General features: G+C 51.9%; 1 protein-coding gene, 1 long non-coding RNA gene and 2 other non-coding genes across 11 annotated transcripts; 3 read left to right on the top strand and 1 right to left on the bottom strand.

Moving 5' to 3' along the window:
* Positions 1–1,876: 1,876 nt before the first annotated feature.
* On the bottom strand, positions 1,877–2,016 carry LOC132646893 (small nucleolar RNA SNORA48). Its single transcript, XR_009585232.1, has one exon. It is a non-coding gene; the product is annotated as a small nucleolar RNA SNORA48 (small nucleolar RNA).
* Positions 2,017–4,133: 2,117 nt separating this feature from the next.
* On the top strand, positions 4,134–6,937 carry LOC110555161 (uncharacterized). Its single transcript, XR_002476814.2, has 4 exons — positions 4,134–4,279; positions 4,454–4,722; positions 5,784–5,878; positions 6,587–6,937. It is a non-coding gene; the product is annotated as an uncharacterized LOC110555161 (long non-coding RNA).
* LOC132646886 (small nucleolar RNA SNORA9) lies at positions 4,986–5,118 on the top strand. Its single transcript, XR_009585225.1, has one exon. It is a non-coding gene; the product is annotated as a small nucleolar RNA SNORA9 (small nucleolar RNA).
* A 3,439-nt stretch (positions 6,938–10,376) lies between the features above and the next one.
* Myo1g (myosin IG) lies at positions 10,377–25,059 on the top strand. Of its 8 annotated transcripts, XM_021648239.2 has the most exons (22): positions 10,377–10,595; positions 12,126–12,334; positions 12,490–12,583; positions 13,385–13,550; positions 13,786–13,839; positions 14,201–14,311; positions 14,601–14,717; positions 15,128–15,352; positions 15,441–15,586; positions 16,120–16,234; positions 16,378–16,548; positions 16,782–16,852; positions 19,028–19,102; positions 19,282–19,414; positions 19,989–20,155; positions 20,473–20,680; positions 21,212–21,435; positions 21,908–22,052; positions 23,122–23,226; positions 23,446–23,559; positions 24,548–24,702; positions 24,777–25,059. In XM_021648239.2, the coding sequence occupies exons 1-22, from the start codon at positions 10,483–10,485 to the stop codon at positions 24,931–24,933; spliced, it is 3,075 nt and encodes a 1,024-aa protein (XP_021503914.1). In that variant the 5' UTR covers positions 10,377–10,482; the 3' UTR covers positions 24,934–25,059. The 8 variants fall into 8 exon arrangements, with proteins under 8 accessions (XP_021503914.1, XP_021503915.1, XP_021503917.1 ...); XM_021648240.2 differs by lacking the exon at positions 14,201–14,311 and having other exon boundaries at positions 10,397–10,595; XM_021648242.2 differs by lacking the exons at positions 10,377–10,595; positions 12,126–12,334 and having other exon boundaries at positions 13,791–13,839.
* Positions 25,060–25,291: the final 232 nt, after the last annotated feature.

Below are 25,291 nucleotides of genomic sequence, written 5' to 3'. Positions count from 1 at the left end.
CACAGAGATCTGCCTGCCTCTACCTCCCAGTGCTGAGATTAAAGACTATGTGCCACCACACACAGCCTTCGATGTGAGTTTGAGAACAATGTGGTCTGCTTGGTGAATTTCAGTCCACCCAGGGCTATAGAGTGATAACTTGTCTTAAAATACCAAAGTGAGTGAATAAATAAACAAACGCAACATTCCCCTCACCCCCATCGGGTAAATCCAGGGACACGTCCACTCTGTACACTGCAGAATCAATCAGAGTAAAGCCGCCTTGGGATGGTTTACTTTGCCTGTTGGCGATTTCTATCTCAGGTAGAGCAGGTTTCTCTCATTAACATTAAGGAGCCGATAAGATCCAGGACAATTAGCCTTGAGTAGTTGCCAGCCAGTTTCTAATACCGACAGCAGAAGCTCCTAGAAGGGCCTGTTGGAAAAGTGCAGGAGGAGCTCCTGGCTCCAGCTGCCAGGAAGACTGCCGAATAAGATTCAAGCTCTGGATGCTGGAAAAGCAGCAGAGAGAGCGCTCAGAGCTGAGGGCTGCTGCCAACACCGCATCGAGGAAGCTGCACTTTGTTTACTTTTGACTTCTATCTACACTGAGCGAAAGAGGCAAGGCATGGCAGCACATTCACATGGTCCACTTAGCATCAGAGGCAGGAGGCTCAGAAATTAATCAGTAAAAGGTCATAGCAAGTTCAATGCTAGCCAGAGCTACTTAAGATCTTGTTTCGAAAAACCCTAACCCTGATACAAGCTGCCTACCTGCTGTTTCTACCACTGAATTTTATATTCCTTTCCTGTTACTGTGATAAACCATCTCCAGCAAAGCCACTTCTAGAAGAAAGAGTTCCTTTGGGTTCCAGAGTGATAAATGTCCATCTCCATCCTGGGGGGAGGGACAGTGGCACGCATGGAGGCTGGAGCAGGAAGGTGAGCACTCACATCTTGAACTTCAAGCACAAAGCAAAGAGGGCAAACTGGCCTTTTTAAACTCTTAAAGCCCTCCTCCAGTACTTCCCTCAACAAGGCTGAACCACTGCTCCTGAACCTCCCAAAGCAGCATTCCCCACTGGAGATCAAATGTTCAAATACACGCGTCTCTGGGCACAAGTTCATCCTACGGATTAGAAGAGAACCTTGACCTTGAATTTCTTTTATCCTGTAACTATAAAAAGTCCATGATTTCTATGATCATATCTGGAGGTGGCATATTCTGGTTTCCTACAGATGTAAGCCTGAAAAAAAATAGTAATTTGACTCTTGTAACAGCAGTTTTAGCCAAGATAGCTAGCAATATTTCCCACTGTTTATAGATGATAAAGATTTTAGGGTGGGCCAACTCAGAGCCCTGGATCGGGGATCTAGGCCTGGGTGGTAGCTGAGCTGTGCTCAGCTCACCAGCTCTCCTTTATCCACAGCACCATGGCAAGTTCCTCAGCTGCTCTGGCAAGAGACAGGGTCAGCTCTCCTGCTCTCATGCCCTAGAGGCTGGCTCACCAGCACCCATGCCTCCTGGGCCTGTTCCACTGTGCTGCCCATTTGAGGTACAGGGCCCTCACTTGTGAGTGCTATAGCCAGTGAGGTGGCAGGGCTAGCTCTTCTGCCCTTGTGCCCTCAGGGCTAACTCTCCCATTACTGCAGGTGGCAAGGAGGGAAGGTGAGCGGTGGGGCCAGCTCTCCTGTGCCAGCTTTCCTGTGGCCCCTCCCCAGAACCAGCTCTACTGTGCTGCCCAGGTGAGGTACAGGGCCAGCTCTCCTACCCTCCAGCAAGCAGGTGTCTATGTGCACTGGAGGGCAGTTCTTGGATGGCATGGCTGCAGGTCTCTGTCTTCTTCCTCCCATGCTACATTGCCTGGATTTGATTTGGTTTGATTTGATTTGATTTTTATGAGTCCTAGGCATAAAACAGCTTTGACCACCAAGCCAGGCATCAAGTTAGGATGAACAAAAGCCTGCCATCTGCTCTGCCCCTGACTGATAGAACAATATCACCAACAAAGTGTCTCTTTGCCCACTTCTGGGTGAGTGTTTGTGTTGTGGTGTTGTATGGCAGGAGTAGTAACCCTAACTAAGACACATAAAATAATTTAAATTTTTTAATGACTAACAAATAAGGATTTTAAAATATTTAATGTGTGTGTCCATGTATATCACACTTTATATGGAGGGTCAAAAAATGACCCGTCCCACAGGTCTGTCAACGAAGATCCTGAATGGTGGAGTGGGAATGAAAAAAGGGGACAAGGGCGCAAGAAATGAAGACCAAGACAGTATCTCTGATCAAAGTCTCCGTTTATTCAAGTTTTCCATACAACTATATAAGCAGAAGCGGAAGGAATGTAATTGCCTTTGGCAGGGTTATTAAGTGACTGGAAATCACAGGATGGCCCACCAAGATGTGCTAATAATGGTAATTTGGAAAGTTCCTCAGAAGAGTCACTTAGGAAGCCCTGAGGGAGAGGAGGATTTAAGGTATTTCAGGAAGACATCTTATCGAAAGCCCCAGGTCAGCCAGGAATGCACTATTGTATCCGGGCAGTAGTCTGGTCAAGCCAGATGCCAAAATTTAGGGGGCAGCAAGGTGCCAGAAGGCCCCCAACAACAAAACAACTTGAGGGAGTTGGTCCTTTCCTTCCATCACGTGTGTGAGGGATCAAACTCAGGTCAGCAGGCTTGGCGCCAAGAACCTTTACCCAGTCTTGTTGGCCCCAAACAGGCAGGTTTTGCAACTTAGAGTCAAGGAACAAGCTCTTGCCATCAAAACATTGAAAGATGAGCTTGTGGTCCTTATTTATTTATGGCTTTTGTTTTGTTTTTGAGACAGGGTTTCTCACTCTGTAGACCAGGCTGGCCTCGAACTCACGGAGATCCGCCTGCCTCTGCCTCCCCAAGTGCTAGGATTACAGGCGTGTGCCACCACACCCTGCTCTAGTTTCCTTCTGTAGATGCTTAAGCACAGTACTCTTCTGAACTATAAATATAACGAGCTTAGCTTCCGGTCTCTTGACAACTACATTTCAAAGAGACGAAACCCAGCTGGGCCTAGTGGCACACAGGCTTGTAATCCAGCTACTTGGATGTGTAGATGCCCTGGAACTGGAGTTAAAGATAATTGTCAGCCACCATGTGGATGCTGGGGAATTAGACTTGAGTCCTCTGTAAGAGTGGCAAGTGCTCTTAACTGCTGAGCCATTTCTACAGCCCCAATAATAATCTCTTAAAAGTAATTTTCATTTTTATAATGAAAATGTGTGTGTTTAATTTGTAGGCATGCACAGCCCACAGGTGGAGATGAGCAAACAACTTGCTGGAGTTGGTTTTCCTTCCACCAGATGGTTTCCGGAGTGTTAACTCAGGCTCAATGGCAAGGGCCTTCAGCTGCAGATCCACATTCCTGGGCCAAAATCAAAGTTTCAACTCCTTTTCAGTTGTGAGCTGTTTGTGTCACCAGTAACTTCGTGAGAACCAAGTTGCCTCACCTCCAAAAGAGAAAAAAAAAAGGAATTCAAGAAAGGGCTGAGGATGTAACAGCTCTTGCAAGTGTGAGGCCCCTGTGTGTGTTGGGGATTGGTCTCTTAGGAGACTTATGACGTGAGTGTGGCCATAAGCTTTTGTAATCATTACAAAAGATTCTTGCGGTGCTTGTTTCTGCAGCAAAACACTAGCAAATTCATGAAGCAGTCCATGCTTGAAGAAAAAAATAAAAAAATAAAATAAAAAAAGCAGGCACATGTTTAAAAAGGAAAGAAAATGAAAATTCTGGAAGATAGGGTTGACCGAGGTTTTTCTTTCCTTGGTTTGTAGATCCACGTGCAATCACTTTCCCAAGCGTTGGTCCATCCCAGGAGCCCTCGCTCACGTGTTGCTCGGCGGGGAAACTCGTTCCTACGGGAGATCCACGGCTGTCGGGTTCCATCCCGTTCCAGCCCTTAGCTATGGCGCCCGGATGGCTAAAAGGACAAGATATGGAAGGCGGCATCCATCCAAACTGAGGCTACCTAAGGTCCCGGGCCACCGCCAGGGAGGGCCCAGCGCGAACAGCCCGCGCTCGAGGCCACGCCCTGGGCCCGCTGACGTCACCGTCCTGGAGCCCAGGCACGCGACTCGGAGGCGGGGCTGCGCGATGACGCCAGCGAGGGCGCGGCTCGCGGCTGTGGCCATGTGCGTCTGCGTGCGCAGCCGGCAGCCATGGGCGGCGGGTCCTCCGTTGTGTGTGCTGCGGCGCTCACCGTTTCTGCATCGGCCGCCATCAGGGACCGGGAGCCATGCCGGGCTTTCCCGAGGCCAGGTAGGGACCGCGAAGCCTGGTGGCGGGAGAAAGGTCAGGCTGCAAAGGAGCAAGGGCGATCTCCCCCGGGGAGACACGTGTCACGGGCTGACTTTGGCCTGCCGAAGCACGGAGGGGCTAGAACCGAGTGGTGGGCACGGGCTGGGGCTGAGTGTGCTTTGTCCCCCTTTCTAGGTGGCAGTCGAGGCCAGGTGGATGGCCCCGCAGCGTGGAAGGGCTCACCGAGCTCTTCTGGAAGACGTCCCGGTAACGGCAGTTGTGAAAGCCGGCCTCTGCCTGTCTGGAACGGGACCCTCATCTCCCTGAACCATTATCGACTTACCTAATATGGGTACAGTCGACCTAATAGACGGCAGTCCACATCCATCTCAGAATTGTTCTCCAGCCTCGAAAATGCATCTTGAGAAGAATAAGGAAGAAAGGCCATTGTTTTTGTTGTTTAGGTACGTATGTTACGTAGATTATTTCTGTTGTCGTCGTGAGAGTTTAAGGAACGCTATTCTAAAATTAGTGTCAGCTTTAAATAAGATGGCCTCTTCCAGAAAGTCTTCCTTACTTCCTCAGCCAATGTAGAGGTTATCTGGTGCCTCTGGAGCCAAACTCCGTAACCTTAATTCAATTTCAGGACTAGTTCTCTCCAGAGTTCTCAAGAGACTTGGGTTGGGGAGACTGCACTGTGGGTTGTGCGGGATTTGAGTGATGCCTTTAGCAAGCCTCCAGCGTGCTTGGGTCTGCGGTGACCCTGTGCATTCCTACAGCGCTTGCCAGAACAATTTTGAAGTGGTTTGAGGCCTTGCCCTGCTCTCTCCAGAGCAAGGTTATAGAAATTTCAGACAATATGGCAGAGGGCCTGCCACGTGGGTAAACTACATGTGGAGAGAATGGAATTTACAGTGATGCGCTTCCTTGTTTGTAATTTGCTGTGGTGGAAAAGATTTGCCCAGGATGTAGAGGTGAATAAGTCATCGAATTTTCTTTGTGTGTGTTTAGTTTTTTGTTTTTGTTTTTTTTTTTCATGTCAGGGGTCTAACTGTGGGCCCTGGATGGCTTTGAATGCAGAGATCTGCCCACCACTGCCTCCCAAATGCAGGGACAAAAGGTGTATGCCACCATGCTAGGCGCTCATTTCAAGTCTTTAACTCTATTTCTTTTGTATGCATGTCTGTGTGGGTGGGCCCATGGATGGCACAGCACACAGAGGTCAGAAAGCAACTCACAGGAGTGGGTCCTGAAGGTCAAGCTCGTGTAGGTTTGGCGGTGACTGTGTCTTCATTACCAAGTGAGGTGGTTGTATGCGTAGGGGTTTACTAGCAGGAAGTGTCAAGTTGAAATGTGATAAGCATCTCTGGCCCTACAGCCTGCCCTGTTTTCTGGGTGTCAGTCATGAGAGCAGAATCTAGACGATGGGAAGCATGGGTGAAGGGGAATGCCCTGTTCTTGCTGTGGTGGCTGTGGAGTTGCCAGCTTCGTGTTAGGCGTGTGGCTCACTGACTATTTCCTTCAGTCTAGGCAGGCCAAGATGCCCAAGCTAGAAGAGACCTGACGCTTCGGAGTAACCTTCTCAGCCTATTTCATGGAACTTCTGTGGGATGCAAGAAGGTACTTGCGGGTTTTTGTTTCTGTTTTGAGGTAGAGACTCTAGTGAGTTAGGTTGGCCTTAACGTTGCTGTGTAGCCAAAGATAGCTTTGAACTTGTGATCTCACGCGTCCAACTTCCTAGAGTTTTGAGTTGTGATCTTCTTCCAAGAAGCCCAGGATTCACTTCTGTTGGAATCAGTCATCTGGCTAAGCAAGAGAAAACGTGTAACAAGTAGCTGGGCGCAGTGGCACACACCAGTAATCCCAGCGCTCAGGGAGGCAGAGGCAGGCAGAGCTCTTGAGTTGGAGACCAGCTTGGTCTACAAACTGAGTCCAGGACAAGCAAGGATACATAGAGGAAACCCTGTCTCTATTAACGTGCACCCCCCCCCAAAAAAAAAAGAACAAGAGATCTGTGACCTTTCCATGTTAGAAGCCATGTGATTGAATCAGAAACTTTAGCTGTGTTGAAATGTATAGAACTATTTTGAAACAGCTAGTGTTTGGGCCCTGATTCTTGCCTCAGCTTATGAGGTCATGATAGGTCTAGTATGGGTGTGGGCTGCTGCCGAATGTGGCCACAGGCCTATTGGCTAACTGAGGGTGCATCCAGAAGTCAGAAACTTGGCTTTGTTATTGGCCCCACAAGGCAGTGGGCATTTATAATAGCCTTTAGTCTGGTGGTGTTACCTTACTTTAACAGCATAACTTGATGTTTCTAATCTGCAGATGAGGAAGTGAGACTCCAGCCACGTCGAAAAACAGAATCAGGTTTGGAGCCTGCTCTTCACCTCCCACCTAGAGTGAATCAGCAGTTTCTGCTCTTGGTCCAAGCTGCTGCATCTCAGGACCAGTGCGGTGTCTGGTAGGCATCCTCCTCCCAGACACAGGAACGTGGCTGTGCCTGAGGTTTTTTTGACGCCTGAATATAATAAACCGTGGATGTCTCAGCTAGCTAGAGGGAAACGTACCTGCTAACCAAATACTTTGGAAGTAGAGGCAAGAAAGAAGATCAAGAATTCAAGACCTGCCTGGGCTACAAGCTCCCCAGTCTCAAAATAAATACAGTTCTATCCATAATTTGTCTTAGTGTGTTTTCTTTCCAGGTTCTATGTACTTTAAAAAAGAACTGACTGGCAGCAAACTCAGCCAAATTGAACCAAGGTGCCCCGCCATTTTCCATAGTCAAGTACTTGCAAAATTGCGTGTGCCGCCTTATGCCTGGATATGCTTTGAATGGCCTTTTGGAATTGTACTTGGTTGAGTGGACAGATGCTGGAGTGGTGGTCGCCTCAGGGCTAAGTGAGCGGGATGAGGTGCAGAAAGCTTTGGTTTTTTTCAGTGTGAGAAGGCTTGAAAGAGATGGTTTAAGTGTTTCTAAAACCCATGCCTCTTACTCTTCATATACCAGTAGTTATCTGAGTGTCAGATATTCATCCTGAAAGTATAGTCTGTCTTACCAGTGTGCCCACAAGGCTAGCTCACAGGCATTGTCAGGAAATGTAGTGGGGCAGGCCTGGTCAAATTGTCCCATTGAGGGTACTGACATGGTGAGTGGAACAGAGCTCAGATGACACCCCACAGCCCTGTTGGGCACAGTTCAGAACTGCTCAAACAGAAGAGACTCGGTCGGACAAGCAAAGTACCCCTGCCCCCAGCACACACACACAAACTGGAAAAATAGTTAAAAAGTTGTCTATGGGCTGGAGAGATAAGTCTGGTTAGGAGCACTGACTGTTCTTTCAGAGGTTGTGTGTTCAGTTCCCAGGAGCCACGTAGTGGCTCACAGCGCTTTGTGATGGGATCTGATTCCCTCTTCTGTGCATAAAGGCCAAGCACTCAAATATACTTAGAAGAGGGCTATGGTTCAGTTTTATAGGGGAAACAGATACTTCCGGCAAGATCCCTGCAAAGACCTGACTGGTGGATGCTGACAAAAGAGGCTTCATGCTGGGACATGTATGGTAGATGGCCAGTTTTCCACTGAACTAGGTGACAGTAAAACTCAGTTTCTTCAGTCCCTAGGGGAGTGGGTGGTGACCCACCCTATTGTCCTCCAAATGTTTGCTGTGCTCTGCTAGTTTGATTATATGTTCACGCTGTGAAGTTTCAAGTGACTGCCACTTGTCCAAGAGTGACCAGCCATTCTCTTAAAACAACTGGAGCCTCTGGATTTGGTGCTTAAAGGGCCCAGACTGGGTTCAATCCAGGAAAGAACTGAACAGTGTATCATCTCCTTGGCTTCAATAGTGTAAAATGAGAGTAGCTCCTGTGTGAATCATGGGAGTCAATGCGTAGTTGTGCAAACCAACAGGGTGGGAGAGGCTCAGTCATGTGTCGATAGTGTGGAAACAACCAGAGTCTAATGCTACACCCACGGGTCATCTGTGGCTGAAGAATGATCTTGGGATTTTTAAGTGGTTAGGAGAAGAAAACCCCCAAATACACTATGTCATGACAGGTGTAACTTTTGGCAATTACACAGTTCTATGTCTCAGATTTTACTGGAACTCAACCATGTCTGTTCTTGTTTGAATCAGCACAAGTCCCAGGTCTCTTTAAGGCCTGGGGCTTTGGGAAGTGAAACCCAAGAGTGAGAGTCCTCAGGTTGGGGAAACCCTACCAAAGCACCACCCCAGTAGGCTGGGGATGGAGTGCTCCCATGCCAGGCTTGTAGAAGACCACTCTTGAATCTGGGACATTTTTGGCCAGTGACTCATCTTTACCACTAATGGTACTTGCTTTTAACACACAGTGGACAAGGACTTAGTGATTTCATTATTTGTGTTATCAAATTTTTAAAAATCAAATGAAATTGAAATATAATGGTCAGCTGGGCATTAGTAGTGAACCCCTTTAATCCCAGCACTCAGGAGGCAAAGGCAGCGGATCCTTATAAGGCAAGGCCACCCTGTACTACAGAGCTAGTTCCAGGACAGCCAGAGCATCATAGTGAGACTGTCTCAAAAGACAAGCCTAAAACAAAACAAAATACAATTGTCAGGTATTTGTGAATACAAGGCCACTCAAGGTTGGCCCGCAAATAACTCAGATTTGGGAACATGGGGCCCTGCCATCCTGCCTCCTCCCCGCCTAAGAGAAGGGAGCAAAGAGAGCTCCCTCCAGGAGGCAGCTCTGAGAACAGGAGGACTGCACAGAGAAACCTGAGCGGTCAGCCATTTCTGAATGGTCCACTCATCTACAAGCTCAACCATGGGCTGGGACTGCGAGAGCTGAGATGGGGCCCAGAGGTCTTATCTCAGAGGCTGGATGAAAGAACAAAGCTCAGTGTGCGCAAGCCTACAGAAGGCTAGCTCCCTGGAAGGCTGCAGCGTGTACTCTACCCCTCCCTTGACCCCGGTGAGGAACTGTAGGGTGCGAGGCCTCCACCTCTGGCTCTTTGGCAGGGTCAGGCAGGAAGCCTTCTTTTGGTTTAAACTCTACTGTGGCCACCACCCTTGGCTAATGTTAAGCTTGTGGGTGGCAGACATACAGCTGGGTGACCGTGACCATGCCAAGAAATGTGTGGGGCTGGAGAGATGGCTCAGGAGTTAAGAGCACTGACTGCTAGAGGACTGCAGCTTACAACTGTCCACCTCTCCAGCCCTTGCAGACACCAGGCATGCGCACAGTGCGATCATATACACGCAGACAAAGCACTTACACACATATATGTTTAAAAAAAATGAAAAGAATCATCCATTTGGCTGGGCTGGGTACAACCCTAGCCACATTGGGGAGCCGAGGCAGGAGGCCTGCTTGGGCTGCAGAGTTAGAGGAAAGAAAGAAGAAAGGGAGAGGCAAAGGGCGGGAAATCTCTAATGGGCTAGCAGATTATCTGCAGCCAAGGCTGGAAATCAGTCCTTAGAAATCTTGTGGAAAGCAGGAACTCCTGTTGTTTTGAGACAGGGTCTTGCTATATCAGGCCTTCAACTCATGTAGACTATGTTGGCCTTTCGGAGACAGGGTTTCTCTGTGTAGCCCTGGCTGTCCTGGAGCTCACTCTGTAGACCAGGCTGGCTTCAAACTCAGAGATCTGCTTGCCTCTGCTCTCCTGAGTGCTGGAACTAAAGGCGTGGGCCATCACAGCCTATACCCCTCCCCCAATTCCTCCTGATACAAGGTGTCATATAACCCAGATTGGTCTCAAATTTGCTATGTAATAAAGCACGACTGTCAATTTCTTGTCCTTCTCCAAGTGCTGTGACTGCAGACATGTGCTACTGTGCCCAGTTTTTATAGGGTGCTGAGGACTGAATCCAGGCCTCTGTGGCAAGCACTGTACCAACCGAGCTACATCCCCAGCCTGCCCTTATTCTTTGGAGTGCTTGGTGTTACAAACATCTACCACCATGCCTAGCTTGGAAAGAACTTTGTGGAGGCCAAAACGGATCCCATCAGAACAGTGGACCAGACCGTTAAGCACAGGCTTTGCGGAGCAGGGAGCAGGAAACAGCGCTTGAAGCACCCAGGCAAGGGAGCAGCAAGTGGGCGGGGCCAAACTCCCCCGGCAGAGCCCACTTCCTACTTTACCACAGCACTGCAGGAGTTAGGGCAGGGCTGGGCCACCCCTTCTGTCTTCCCCTTCACCTCTCTGTTCAGTACGCTCTGGCGCCCTGACCTGGATGCTTCCAGTGGGCAGGATGGAGGACGAGGAAGGTCCTGAGTATGGGAAACCCGACTTTGTGCTTTTGGACCAACTGACGATGGAGGACTTCATGCAGAACCTACAGCTCAGGTAGATGTGAGGTGGAGGGGGGCGGTGGGGGAGGTGCTGGGTTCCTTTCCTTCCTTCCCAGCCTCTCTCATCCATACAGACCTGAGGGAAACAAGGAAGGTACACTGGTCCCGTCATCAGGAGTGGGCACAGGGCTACTCATCCCTGGACAACACAGGCTGAAATGATAGCATCTCCGGGAGCTAAAGGCCACTCAGACAGTAACCAGCTTTCAGAAGTCCAGCTACCCACTTGCTCTCACCACGCCCTAGTGGACAAGCACAGGGTGTGATGTCCCCCTGAGAAAGATGGGCAAAGGCATGGGGACCAGGAACTATATTGCATTTTGCTCTCGGTACCTACTTATGCTTCTTCCCTGGGTCTCATGTGGGGTCTGACTCGAGTTTCCTTAGGAACTCCAAAATGAAGTGGACTCTACCTTAGAGTCTCAATAATTACAGCAAGTTGACAAGATGCTCTGGGTTTGGGGTTGCTCATGGGAGGGGCCACAAGATATGACTAGTAGAACTGACACTGGAGCTTGCTTTACCGCTGAGAAGGGCAGGGAGGGGTCCAGGAGCTAGAAGCATGGCATGTCAAAGAGCCTTGTATGCAGGTGTACTTCCTGCTTGCCCCCTTGGGAGGTACGCTGTGTGCTAGGAAGCTTCTTGGAGAGCAGTTGAGGACAAGGAATCTCACTAGGCACAGAGATGGAGGCCACAGGCTGACACATGGCGAGGGCTGTCCAGGAAATGAGTCCAACGATTTCAGTCTGCCTCATTCTCGTGAAAAGCAAGCTCACTAGCATGCCATTTCTGCTTTGTACGCTGAGCCGCAGAGGACAGTGGCTGCAGGTCATACAGCTTGCAGTCCTTGGGAGTACCCATGTCAGTAGTGGCAGAGAAAGAGGAACCCTGAAGAAGCCTGCCAGGGTTTGGGCGGGCCCCACATACAGAGGGCAATTAGGGCCCCAAGGAGCAGACAGGCCAGTACTCCTCCCAGAGCACAAAATCCAAGAAAGGTACAGCCCTGCACTCCTGCTGGTAACTTGGTTTGTGTACGGAAGGGTGGAGGAGTCTGAAGATGTGCTGGAGAGGGGTGGTGGCCATGACTAGGGGGTGCAAAGACAAGTAGATTTGGGTGGGGCAGGGCCTCACCCCTTCCGGCTCTGGTCTGGTCTAAACTCTGACACAGGAAACAACCAAGGGCCCCCCTCTCTGGAAGAGTCCCTTTTTCTCAGACTCCTCAGCTCAACTGCCCTGCAGGGCTCACCTGGGGCCAGCCCTGACTCTCATGAAAGACCCAGGGCTCTTTGTGAAATGAATGGTCCTGTGTCCTGGTACCTGAGCATCCTGGTAGAGAGCAGTGTGGACCACATACTGTGCTCTGTGCCGAGGACTGTTCTCGATGGCTCCAGTTACCCAGGATGGCTCCAAGGAGCCTTAGGTCAACGAGGCTCCTTTTCCCTTCTCTGTGATCTTTCTGGGAGGTGACGGTGACTGCTTGGGCCTCAAGGGTAAGAATACTGAGGCCTTGTTCTGCTGAACCTAGGTTTAAAAAGGACCGTATCTATACCTACATTGGTGAGGTGCTGGTGTCCGTAAACCCCTACCGGGAGCTGCCACTGTATGGGCCGGAGGCCATTGCCAAGTACCAGGGCCGTGAGCTCTATGAGCGACCACCTCATCTTTATGCCGTGGCCAACGCTGCCTACAAGGCAATGAAGCACAGATCCAGGGACACCTGCATCGTCATCTCAGGTACCTGTTCCGGGGACCCGGGTGCCAGAGCCACGCTTCATTAACAAATGAAAAAGGGTGGCGGTGCTTCCACCTCGAAGGATCTGGCATGGACAAGGATCTGGGCTAGAGGTACCCAGTGAAGCCGCTTCCATCATTTCCCATCTTCTCGGCAGGGGAGAGCGGGGCGGGGAAGACAGAAGCCAGCAAGCACATCATGCAGTACATCGCTGCTGTCACCAACCCAAGCCAGAGGGCCGAGGTGGAGAGGTGAGCACTTAGGGGTCTCAGCAGTGTTGACACATCTATGCTAGGGGAAAGGCCTTGGATTAGGAGGGAAAACAAAAAGAAGGGTAAAGGCCAAGATTAAGCCATTCTTTCTGGAAGGCTCCAGGCTTCTCCCTGCATCCTGAGGCCACACCAAAGACCTTTCAGATGAAGGAGGTAAGACCCAGCCAAAGTATATACACTGTCAACAGGGGAGGAGGTGGCATCAACAGTTAGTTATCAAAAGTGTCTCAAGGAAGGACAGGGAGCATCTTGGAGAGCCCACAGAAACCTGGAGAAACTGGCATCCTGGTAAGGAGGGCCAGGCAGGCATCCAAATTCCAGCTGCCTGATCTAGGAAATGGGTTGGCCTCCCCAAACTCCCCAACCAGACCCCACAGTAGTACCTTCCTGGGTCTTAGCCTGTCTCTCCCTGTAGGGATGTTGTGGGGATGGGGCTTGCAGGACACCTGTAGGAATGTCAGCCCCCCACCGTGTAACCATCATTGCTACCCAACTGTAGCTAAAGGTCTACTGCAAAACAGGTGGGGCATGGGGGTGGCCATAGGAAACAGCGCATAGTATTTGCTTAGCACTTGTCCTGGGCTCAGAGCGACACAATGTGTGTGACAGCAGCAAGCTGGACAAGAGCATTCCCAGGCCTCAGCGCAGGGGAAACTGAGCGAGTTGGCCCTCTCCCTCCTTCGCAGCCAGCTCAGCTTTGTGGCCCATCCTGAGATGCTATGATTGTTTTCTAGATGGGGGGGTGTCTTTGCATTGAACCCCCAGTCCCTCTGTCCACAGGGTGAAGGATGTGCTGCTCAAGTCCACCTGTGTGCTAGAAGCCTTTGGCAATGCCCGCACCAATCGTAACCACAACTCCAGCCGCTTTGGCAAGTACATGGACATCAACTTCGACTTCAAGGGGGAGCCTGTCGGAGGGCACATCCACAGCTACCTGCTGGAGAAGGTGGGCAGGTTGGCTGAGGAGAACCCTCCCATCCATGAAGGGCCCTGGGATTGGGAACATAGTGACGTGTTGTTGCAGATTAGGAAAACTGAGCTCTTAGTGGCTCCTCTGGGCCTCAGGGTCCCTATATTACAGCATTCCTATTCCCAGACTGCTTTCCACCTCGTAACACATGATGGGGTCCCTGGTACAGACCCACTCCCAGACTGGAATCCAACTACCCATCTTGCCTCAGTCTAGGGTCCTCAAGCAGCATGTGGGTGAGAGAAACTTCCACGCCTTCTACCAGGTAAGGCTCTGCGAGTGGAGAGGGGAATGAGTTAGCAAACAAAAGGAGAGGCAGGGAAGGGCAGTAGGCTGAACCTGTTCTTCCATCCTTTCCTCACTGTCCCCAGTTTCTCCTCTCCACCCCACGCTAACCTGCCCCCAGCCACTGTCTTTATTCCCTTTATCTCTATCCCAAACATAACACCTTGCAAATGGAGATGTCCCCGACATCCGAGACCCTGAGTATATAAGAGTGCCCTGGGACACAGGCAGTTTTCCTGCGGGTTCTGTGTCTGAGTCATCCTGTTTCTGTTGTGGGACGGGTTGGTAGAGGAGGGTCATTGAAACTCAGTGCCTAACTAGGGGACTTCTGTGCCCACCAGCTGCTCCGAGGCAGTGAGGACCAGGAGCTGCAAGGACTGCATCTGGAGAGAAATCCTGCTGTGTATAATTTCACGCGCCAGGGAGCTGGGCTCAGCATGGGTGTGCGCAATGTGAGGGCAAGGGGTGCAGATCTCTGTCACACTCAGGGAGTGGACCACAATTGGCTCGGGCCAGAGGGTGTAAAGAGTTCCACTAAGTGGGAGGTAAAGAGAAAATAGTTCAGGGGGAGGGGTCAGGATACATGATGAGCAAGTGCCAGGGATGGAAGAACAGGGATTCATAGAGGAGGAGGGATAGGATGAGGGTTGAGCAGCTGCCTGAGATAGAGGACCTGAGATCTACTAAGGGCAGTGTCCTGAACCCATGTTAGCCTGGGTGGTAAACACCTTCACTCCCTAGGGCTTGGAGAGCGATGAGAGGAGCCACCAAGCAGTGATGGAGGCCATGAGGATCATTGGCTTCAGTCCCGAGGAGGTGGAGTCCATCCATCGCATCCTAGCTGCCATATTGCACCTGGTGAGTTTGACCTGGAAGAACTGGGAGGGCTAACATTCCCCCTGGGAACCTCCGGGGAGGAGGATTGGAAGTACTGGGGATATTCCAATTGAGGTGCCTTCCTCCTCACTGAGTCTGAGTTGGTGATGCACAGTAGGAGCCTGGTAGGGAGCCCAGAGCTTAGGCTGTGTGTGCTCCTTAGCAGCTGAGCATCCTGTGAGCTGTCCCTCGGCACCTTTCAGCTTCAGTTCTCTCTGAGAGGCTTTAGTGTCTGTGGCCTGTGGTGATTGTCGGACAGTACTGTCTGAGTGGAAGCTGTGTCTCCCAAACCCCACATCCTCCGCCTTCCTTCCTTCCTTCTCTCTGTCCAAAGGCAGCTAGACTCCTTGGGGACATGGAGCCTAGCCTGTTCATGATCCCTTCATCACCAGGGAAACATCGAGTTTGTGGAGACAGAGGAAAATGGGCCACAGAAAGCAGGCCTGGCAGTGGCTGAGGAGGCCCTGGTGGGCTATGTGGCCAAGCTGACAGCCACACCCAGAGACCTGGTCCTTCGAACCCTGCTGGCCCGCACAGTGGCTTCAGGAGGCCGGGATCTCATTGAGAAGAGCCATTCTGTGGCGGAGGCTAGCTTTGCCCGGGACGCCTGTGCAAAGGTACTCTCAGAGCAGCTGGAGGGAGAAACCGGGAGCTTCTTAGGGATGGTGGGCTGGGAGCACAGAACAAAAACATGCTCTGCTCCAGGCGATGTACCAGAGGCTGTTCGAGTGGGTTGTGGACAGGATCAATGGCATCATGGAACCCCGGGGCCGCGACCCTCGGCGCGACGGCAAGGACACAGTCATTGGTGTGCTGGACATCTACGGCTTTGAAGTGTTCCCTGTCAACAGGTAGGCGACCCAGCCAACCGCGCCTGTACCTTTGACCCCATGACTACTGTGGCCATCAGAAACTTCGGTTGGGCCAGGAGGAAGAAATGTTTAGGTTCTCCTGCTGGTCCTTGAGAATTCTAAGCTTTCCCTGGCTGTGGGCCCAGACAGTTAGATAATCTGACGGCAGGCAAAGTTTGAGGGTTCACTCTTTTCTCCTCCCTACCCTCTCTCTCTCGGTTTTTCAAGACAGGGATTCTCTGTGTAACAGAGCCCTGGCTGTCTTGGACTCGATTGTTAAACCAGGCTGGCCTCGAACTCACAGAGATCTGCCTGCCTCTGCCTCCTGAGTGCTGGGATAGAAGCGTGTGCCACCACGTCCAGCCCTTCACTTCTCTTGATGGGGCCTCCCAAGTCCATTCTGGGGCATGGGGTGGTAGGGTGGAGAGTTCACGACCTATAGTGCAAAGACTCTGAGGAGAGGTAGGTCCGTCACGACCTACCTCTCAAGGAGTGAGAACCCCTCTGAGACCTCCCCCCTGCCCCCCACAAAGCTTTGAACAGTTCTGCATCAACTACTGCAATGAGAAGCTCCAGCAGCTCTTCATCCAGCTCATCCTGAAGCAAGAACAAGAGGAATATGAGCGAGAGGGCATCGCCTGGCAGAGCGTGAGCGCACAGCTGGGTTAGGGGGAGGGGGCGTCGGGGGCTTTCAGAGGGGAGGGTGCTTCAGGAGTTCCCCTTGACCTGGAGGGCACTGAGCCAGCACTGAGCGGCGGGAGGTGACTGGCCTCTCTTCCGGTGCTCTCCAGATTGAGTACTTCAACAACGCCATCATCGTGGAACTCGTAGAGCAGCCCCGCCGAGGCATTCTGGCCGTGCTAGAGGAAGCCTGCAGCACGGCAGGCCCCATTACTGACCTAATCTTCCTGCAGACCCTGGACACACACCACCGCCACCACCCACACTATTCCAGCCGCCAGGTGCTCTAGCTGTCCCCACTCTGAGGCAGCACAGAGGGCCGGACACACGGGGGGGGGGGGGGAGGGGAGGGGCGGGTTATGACGCTGGTGCCTCCTGGGGTTCCTGGCCAACCTAGCCTGACGGCACTCGGGCCACAGCTACCTCTGTCCAGCAAGGGACTGTGGGACTGTCCCTTCACATAGACTACAAAGCTGCCCCCGTTGTCTGTGTCTTACCTTGGCCTGTCCCATAGCTTTGCCATACGGACAAGACCATGGAGTTTGGCCGAGACTTCCGGATCAAACACTATGCAGGGGATGTGACGTAAGTCCCACCTTCAGTTCCAAGAAGCGTAGCTACAGGAAGGACACAAAGTTTTGTGTCCCACCCCAGATGAATGCACCGAGAAGCTCGTTTAAAACACCGAGGTTAAATGGGGCATGGTGGCACACACCTTTAACCCCAGCACTTGAAAGGTGGAGGCAGGCAAGATGTCTGTAAGTTCAAGGCCAGCCTGCTTTACATAGTGACCTCCAGGACAGCCGGGGCTACATAACAGGGAGATCCTGCCTCAAAACCAAAACAAAACAACTAACAAAACCTAACAAGAACAAAATACCCACTCCAGAGCCCTACTCTATCCCTGTTATTTGAGGAACCTTCAGGTGGAAGGTGGGCCCAAGAAAGCTAGAATCCTGCATTTCCTTCTCTACTTTTCTTTCTTTTCTTTCTTTCTTTCTTTCTTTTTCTTTTCTTTTTCTGAGACAGGGTTTCTATGTATAGTCCTGGCTATCCTGGACTCATTTCATAGATCAGCCTGGCCTCGAACTCACATCTATCTGCCTGTCTCTGCCTCCTGAGTGCTGGGATTAAAGGCGTGTGCCACCATGCCCGGCTTCTTTCTTTTGCTCTTTCTTGGTTCTGAAGATCTAATTTGGGGCCTTGTGCCCATGGTAAGCAAGCCCTGTACCAGTGTGCCGCTTCTCCAGCCCCTACACGGTTCGCTTGCCTCAGCCGTCCAATTGTTAGGGTTATATATGTGTACCAAGGTGTCCTAGTTAAGATGCTGTATTTATAATTAGCCTCCAATAAGGGCTCACTGCAGGCCCCACACACCTGTACTAGCTTGCTTTCTATTGCTATGATAAAGACCATGAGCAAAAACAACTTTGGGAGGAATAGGGTGTGTGCTTTCAGTCACATAGTTCAATTGTAGTTCATCATTGAGGGAAATAGGGGCAGGGACTCAAGGCCAGAACTGAAGCAGAGGCCAAGAGAAATGATGCTTTGCTGCCTTGCTTTCCTTGGCTTGCTCAGCCTGCTTTCTTATATAACCCAGGATCACCTTCCCAGGAATGGCTCTGCTCATGGTGGTCTGCGCTCTCTCACATCAATCAAGAAAACGTCCCAGGGCTGGAGAGATGGCTCAGTGCTTAGGAGCATGGGCTGCTCTTCCAGAGAACTTGGGTTTGATTCCTAGCACCCGCATGACAGCTTACAACTGTCTGTAACTCGTAGGAGAGCTGATGCTTTCTTCCGGTCTCCATGGGCACCAATGACACAAGTGATGCACAGACAGACATGCAGCAAAGCAAAATAGAAATAAATGAATGAAATAAAATATAAATAAATGAATATACCTTTTAAAAAATTATGAAAGAAAGAAAGGAAGAAAGAAAGGAAGGAAGGAAGGAAGGAAGGAAGAAAGAAAGAAAGAAAGAAAGAAAGAAAGAAAGAAAGAAAGAAAGAAAAAAAGAAAGAAAGAAAGAAAGAAAGAAAACATCCCACAGACTTGCCTACAGGCCAATCTGATGGAGGCATTTTCTCTGCGGAGGTTCCCACTTCTCAGGTATCAGCTTGTGTCAAGTTGACAAAAAAAAAAAAAAACTAACTAGCACAAAAGAATCAGACAGATAGCCTGAGGCTCTTGTTTGTTTGTTTGTTTTTGTTTTTTGAGACAGAGTTTCTCTGTGTAGCCGTGGCTGTCCTGGACTTGCTTTGTAGACCAGGCTGGCCTCGAACTCGCAGCCTGCCTCCAGCTCTCTGAGTGCTGGGATCAAAGCTGTGCACCACTGTGCACACCCTGCCTCTATTGCGAGGCTCTCAAGTCACAAGGTTGCAGTGGTTCGTCGTAGCTGTAATTGCTGCTGTTTGTAGAATCTCAGTAGACTGGTTCGAGTATTTAATGTACATGGAGGAGCAGAGAGATTGGATAGCCAAGTCACCAGGTGCAAACATGGGAGAGCTAGGCTTTGGTGCAAGCATGCTTGGCTTCAGACCTGGGGCCTTAGCCACTGAGTCCTTTTCCAGGAGGGAAACTTATCCTGAGGAGGACTGGTGTAGGGGACAAAGGAGAATGCAGATTAGAGGGGAAAAGTAGAGGGTAGCAGGCTGGGAGAAATGGAGCCGGGAAATTGGAGTTAGGTGGCGGAAGGGGCGCCATTTTGGTAGCCTAGCTGCCTGGCCCTTGATTTACTCACCCACTCTGATCTCGGTCAGGTACTCCGTGGAGGGCTTCATTGACAAGAACAGAGACTCTCTCTTCCAGGACTTCAAACGGCTGCTGTATAATAGGTGAGTGTGTCTTGCTGGGCCAGGACAAGGGCCTTCAGGGACTCTGGGCTCAAACCCCTGCTTAACTGACAGACAGCCTGAGGTTCAAGACTAAAACTATGTCATTACTGGAGCCATTTTGGGTCAGGTAGGCTCTGCCCTGCCAGAGTATCTGGGTAAATGGCAGCTCATGTCTGCAGTGCGGATCCCACCTTGCGGGCCATGTGGCCAGATGGGCAACAGGACATCACAGAAGTGACCAAGCGACCCCTGACAGCCGGCACACTCTTTAAGAACTCCATGGTTGCCCTTGTGGAGAACTTGGCTTCCAAGGTATTACCTTCCAAACTCTCCTCTGTGCCCTGGGTACACATCATGGAGGGGCATTCATATTCTGTCTGCTTGAACCCTGTCTGCCCACTGGGGACCCAGCTGTGGCAGAGGTCAGACTTGAACAACCAATGGACACGGGGCAGACTTTGAAGCCAGCATACCCCTTGCCCACTGCCCCTACCCCTACTGTCTCCTAGGTGGGAGGGTCTGGGAGCCACATAGACAGGAAACTGGCACTAGCTTTTTGGGGGGAGTGTCAGGCCAAAAGGCAGAGGACCAGTTGAGGGGAGGAGATGGAGGGGGAGGGTTTAACCACAGAACATCTAGCAATGGCAGCCTCTCTAGGAAGAAGCGGAGAAGTGGGGGTGGAGGGGCTCCTTCCTCCTTCCAGGACTGAAACCTAGCTCTGAGCTGTTGTTAGGCTCCAGGTCTCTGTGACCCTTGTTCTGCTGTGGTTTTGCCTGTCCCAGCTCTGCTAACCCAGGCTCCTGAGGGCCAGAGAAGCCCTTGCTTCTTGGGGTGGGACACATAGAAACAACTGGCTTAGGCTCCTAGGTGTCCTCTGTCCCTACAGGAGCCTTTCTATGTCCGCTGCATCAAACCCAACGAAGACAAGGTGGCGGGGCAGTTTGACGAAGCCCACTGTCGTCACCAGGTTGCATACCTGGGGCTACTGGAGAATGTGAGGGTCCGCAGGGCTGGCTTTGCTTCCCGGCAGCCCTACCCTCGATTTCTGCTCAGGTACAGGCTCACCCACTGTCACAACACGGGCCGTGGCTTCTGTGTGAAATCTTTGTGTAGAAGCAGAGGGACCCTAAATCATGTCTTGCATCGTAATGCAAGTTAGAGCCAGTGCACCAAAGGCACCAAACGTCTGTTAGAAAATCAGAAGATGTGTGCATGTGAACACGTGTACATGTGCAAGGCCATATGTGGGAACACCTGTAACAGGCATAGGAAGAAACTGCCCAGGACTCCTACATTCTTCCCACGACTGATCAGGGAGGGGGACTCAGGTACTGATGCCAAGTACCCACCATCCTGTTCTGTGGTAACAGGTACAAGATGACCTGTGAGTACACGTGGCCCAACCACCTGCTGGGCTCTGACAGGGAGGCTGTGAGCGCCCTTCTGGAACAGCATGGGCTGCAAGGAGACGTGGCCTTCGGCCACAGCAAGCTGTTTATCCGATCCCCAAGGACGCTGGTCACTCTGGAGCAGAGCCGAGCTCGCCTCATCCCCATCATTGTGTTATTGCTGCAGAAGGTGCGAGGGGGGGTGCCGGTGGACGCCCACCACGGTGGGGATGGGTGTCTGCATAGACCCTGCAGAATGTGCCTCCTACATCCTACCCCTGATGCTGTCCCTGAAACTTTGAAGTCATATGTGGGTCCCTGGCTACCCACCTTATGGGATATTCAGGCTAAGTTCTGAGGGTCACCTCTGGGGATGTCCTTCTGTCTCCGTGAGCCACGGAGAAAACACCTCCACCTCCTCTCTCCCACACAAGCTTTCTTCCTAAGGAGCCTAGAAGTGCCAGCTCACAAGTCTGGTGCAGATGAGCTGTCCTTTTCTGAGAACCTGCAGAGCCGTGAGCGGACTTGTCCATCCCCAAGGGCCATACGCCTACCCAAGACCAAGCCTCCAGACAGAACTGGCTCCCAATGAGCAGGAGGCATGGTCAGCCTTCTTGGAGACAAGCCCAGGCACTCAGGAAAGACTAAGGGCCATGCCTAGATCAGGAGGCTAGTGCTCTGCCGGTAATGACCCCATGCCCATCCCATGTGTTCCGTCCAGGCATGGCGGGGCACGCTGGCTAGGTGGCGCTGCAGGCGTCTGAGGGCCATCTACACCATCATGCGCTGGTTCCGGAGGCACAAGGTGCGTGCTCACCTGCTCGAACTACAGCGGAGGTTCCAGGCTGCGCGGCAGCCCCCACTCTATGGCCGTGACCTTGTGTGGCCACCTCCTCCAGCTGTGCTGCAGCCCTTCCAGGAGACTTGTCGTGTTCTCTTCAGCAGGTACCACCATACGATTTCCCCCTCAGCCAGAGTCCTCTTGAGTACTTGAGCCTGACTGGGAGACAGCCCCACCCTAATCAGCAGGAAGACGGCACCGAGTGACTCTAACTGGCCATCCAAGTACCATGACAATCCTGGCACTGTACCGGTCCAGTGCCATGGCCTTCATGAGGCAGGCTAGCTAGTCAAGGCTGGGAAATAAGGACACCGTGTTGGTATGGACCTTGAAGTCTGAGTAGGAGCTCTCCAGAAGGAGAGCACAGAGCAAGCACCAGGAGTTGCTGAATGGCTATGGGTTTGGAGGCTGTCTCCTGGGACAAACACTGATTATAAAGGGCCATGGCCAGCGAGATAGGCAGGGACTAGGACCCAAAGGGCAGTCAACACCAGATTAAGAAATGGCTCTTTGGGGAAGGAACTGGAGAAGGGATGAACAAGAGCGGCATCTTCTGACCCCTGTCTCCTCTTCCAGGTGGCGGGCACGGCAGTTGGTGAAGAACATCCCACCTTCAGACATGACCCAGATCAAGGCCAAGGTGGCTGCTATGGGAGCCTTGCAAGGACTGCGTCAAGACTGGGGCTGCCAGAGGGCCTGGGCCCGAGATTACCTGTCCTCTGTTAGTATCGGTCAGGTTCAGGGCAATGGGGCGCTTGGAATTGATGCTGTCATGGGTTTTACGAGCTATGCTGTCTATCCTGGTGTTGCCTGGCTTGTTGAACCCTCTTCTTGGCCCTGCTCTAAGGGTTTATGCTTCATGTTTGGGGATTTTTTTTTTCAACTGTCCTCCTTCCTGGACTCTGCTGAGCAGCCCCTGACCCCTGAGACTCCTGTGTTCTCAGGTATAGGGGCTCCTCATAGTCTCCGTTCCAGTACTCCATCAGGCACAAGCACACACGTGTGTTTGCACGCACATTCTCACACACACGTGCCGGTCCTTCTGCTGCCATGGCTCTCGTCACCTTCACCTGGCTGCCGTAAGCCTGCCATCTCTCCTAGCTTGCTTTCTGTTGCTGTGGCCTAAACAATGTGGGGAGGTAGGGGCTCATTTCAGCTCACAGACTACAGCGCATCCTCCAGGAAAGCAAAGGTAGGAACTCAGGGCAAGGACTGAGGCAGAAGCCATGGAGGAGAGCCACTTGCTACCTCACTCTCCCTGGCTAGCTCAGCTACCATTTCAAGCAGCCCAGGCCCTCCTGCCTAGGGATGACATCACCCACAACAGGCAGAGCCCTCCCACATCATTTAGCAACCAAGAAAATACCACATAGATATAGCCACGGGTCAATCTGGTGGAGAAAATTCCTTAGTAAGTTCCCTCTTCCCAGTTATGTCAAGTTGACAGCTGATGCTGACTATGACACCATTCCCGGGTCTCCAGGGGAATTCCATGGGGAATTCCGTGAGGTCGGCTGAGACATGAAACTCACTCTTGCCTCCTGGAGGCTCTCTCTAGAACCAGGCCAGCCAGGCTAGTGTTCAGAAAAAGGAGGCAGCCAGACTGTCAAAACAGCGAAGTTCTGTGTCCTCTGCTCTCATAGAGGCCATGTGCTCAGCTGCTTGTACAGGGCCTTGACTGAGGTTCCCCAAGGTGAAAGGCAGTCGTGGCGTCCTGCTGAGAGTTTCTGTCAGTCAAGCATGATCCCAGATCCCATCCCAAACACCCTTTTTCCATCCTCTGTCCTCAGGGCACTGACAACCCCACAGCTTCCCATCAGTTTGCTGAGCAGCTGAAGGCGCTTCAGGAGAAGGATGGCTTCGGAACTGTGCTTTTTTCCAGCCATGTGCGCAAGGTTGGTACTTGGCCTGGAAGTTCTGGGGGACAAAGATTGGAGAGACTCAGGAAAAACCTGAAACAGCCCCAGCCCAGGTCTGGTTATTTCTAATTCTCTAGAAATACTACCACCTGGGGTCGTCAGTGAGGAAAGAACGTAGAAAGGGAGGAGGTTGGGATTGCTGGGCATGGAGAAGGATGGGTGGTGGCAGCTTGGGCTCAGGCAGATGTTCTTTAGGTGAATCGATTCCGCAAGAGCCGGGACCGGGCCCTCCTGCTAACAGACCGGCATCTCTACAAGCTGGAGCCTGGACGACAGTACCGGGTGATGCGCGCTGTGCCCCTAGATGCGGTGAGCACCACCGGTAGAGTGCCTGTGAGGGCCCTGGGAGACTTAGCTCTTCTCGCCGTTGTTCACCAGTGATAGATAACCCTGCTCATCCTTAGCCAATGGATGGCAGCTCGCTTCTGAAAACCCTATCCTATCATGGCTTTCTCTCTCATGTACCTCAATTCCCCCTACCTCATACCTTCATGTTCTAGTCAAGCCAGACCCCCCCCCCGCCTTTGCTGTTTGAAGGGGTTTCTTGCCTGTGTAGATCTGAGCACTGAGCACGGCTTTCAGCCACGTTCCATGGGACCCTGTCCCTTCCTTTGCCTGGCTCTATGGCTCCTGGTGCCTTCCATGGCAGCTTTGTTCCCAAGAGCTTTCTATCTCATTGGATAAGGAGCAGCGATCAGGCGGTGTTACTTCTGAGGTGGGCCCTGGTAACACCATTGCTGTGAGAGTCAAAGGACCACTGTTGTCACCCTATGTGATACAGTGGCTACATGCCAGCGTGGCAATAAAAATGGCCCTGAAGTAAAATAAAAGCAAACCTCAAGCCAGGTGGCAGCAGCGCACGCCTTTGATCCCAGCAGTTGGGAGGCAGAGGCAGGCGGATCTCTGTGCATTCAAGGCCAGCCGCCTGGTCTATAGAGCAAGCTCCGGGATAGCCCAGGCTACACAAAGAAACCCTGCCTCAAAAAAACAAACAAATAAATAAACAAACAAAAATGCCTCAGCTCTGCAGTCACAGTAGCACACGCCAACAAGAATCTAATTTTTTTTCCCCATTATGGCCCACATTCCTATTACATGATGTCATGCCAGTTTCCCCCACCTCCACCCCAGCCCCCATCAGCAGGGATCAGAAAAGGGAGGCAAGGATGGCAGGGGGGCATGATTAGACGCTGGAGTGGACAATCTGCCAAGGGCAGGGCTCCCCGGGCTTCAGGAACGTCCTCCTGGAAGGAAGCGGTTCCCTTGATGTGACCCTGACTCCGAGCTGTCTGCTCAGGTGACCGGGCTGAGTGTGACCAGTGGACGAGACCAGCTGGTGGTGCTCCATGCCCACGGCTATGATGACCTTGTGGTGTGTCTACACCGCTCCCAGCCGCCGCTAGAAAATCGCATTGGGGAGCTGGTGGGCATGCTGGCTGCACACTGCCAGGGGTGAGTCTGGGGTCATTTGGGGATGTGGGCATACAGACCTCTGCCACCCTGACCCTCTGCTCTTCCTGCTGCAGGGAGGGACGAACCCTGGAGGTCCGTGTCTCTGACTGTATCTCTCTAAGCCAGCGTGGAGCCCGGCGCCTCATCTCTGTGGAGCCCAGGCCAGAGCAGCCTGAGCCGGATTTCCGATGCAGCCGCAGCACCTTCACTCTCCTCTGGCCAAGCCACTGAGCAGGCCCAAGTCAGTCTATCCCTGGTCTCCACCCTGTTCCAAACACCTGGTCGTGGCCACAGTAAAGGCCAGAACCTGTCCACCTGGAATGTCACACAATAAAGATGCCATATTTGTGCCCAGTGGCTGATGTTACCCAGCATTCCCTGCCAATGCACTGTGGGGCCACATAAACCAAAGGAGGAGGCCTGAGGGCCCAGTCTGAAGTGGGTGACAAGACCTCAGATGTGAGTGCCCCAACCCAGACATAGGCCAGATGTAAAGCCCATGGTTTGAGAAAAGTGTTCTTCATGAACATGCTTCCCTGGACACTCAAGGCATGGTCCCAGGCTTTATACCTCAGTAGCCCTTGTGCCT

This window comes from Meriones unguiculatus, chromosome 12 (genome assembly GCF_030254825.1).
Source record: "Meriones unguiculatus strain TT.TT164.6M chromosome 12, Bangor_MerUng_6.1, whole genome shotgun sequence".
Taxonomy (NCBI): domain Eukaryota; kingdom Metazoa; phylum Chordata; class Mammalia; order Rodentia; family Muridae; genus Meriones; species Meriones unguiculatus.
Note: the sequence above shows the minus strand (reverse complement) of the source record. Positions and strands in the feature narration are given on the sequence as shown.

What these genes read in the sequence shown, in the direction of transcription:
- Myo1g (XM_021648239.2), top strand. Translation starts at nt 10,483, where the DNA reads ATGCTTCCAGTGGGCAGGATGGAGGACGAGGAAGGTCCTGAGTATGGG. An exon ending in ACAGCTACCTGCTGGAGAAG is followed by an intron (nt 13,551 to 13,785) that starts GTGGGCAGGTTG and finishes ATCTTGCCTCAG; the next exon opens with TCTAGGGTCCTCAAGCAGCA. An exon ending in ACTTCCACGCCTTCTACCAG is followed by an intron (nt 13,840 to 14,200) that starts GTAAGGCTCTGC and finishes TGTGCCCACCAG; the next exon opens with CTGCTCCGAGGCAGTGAGGA.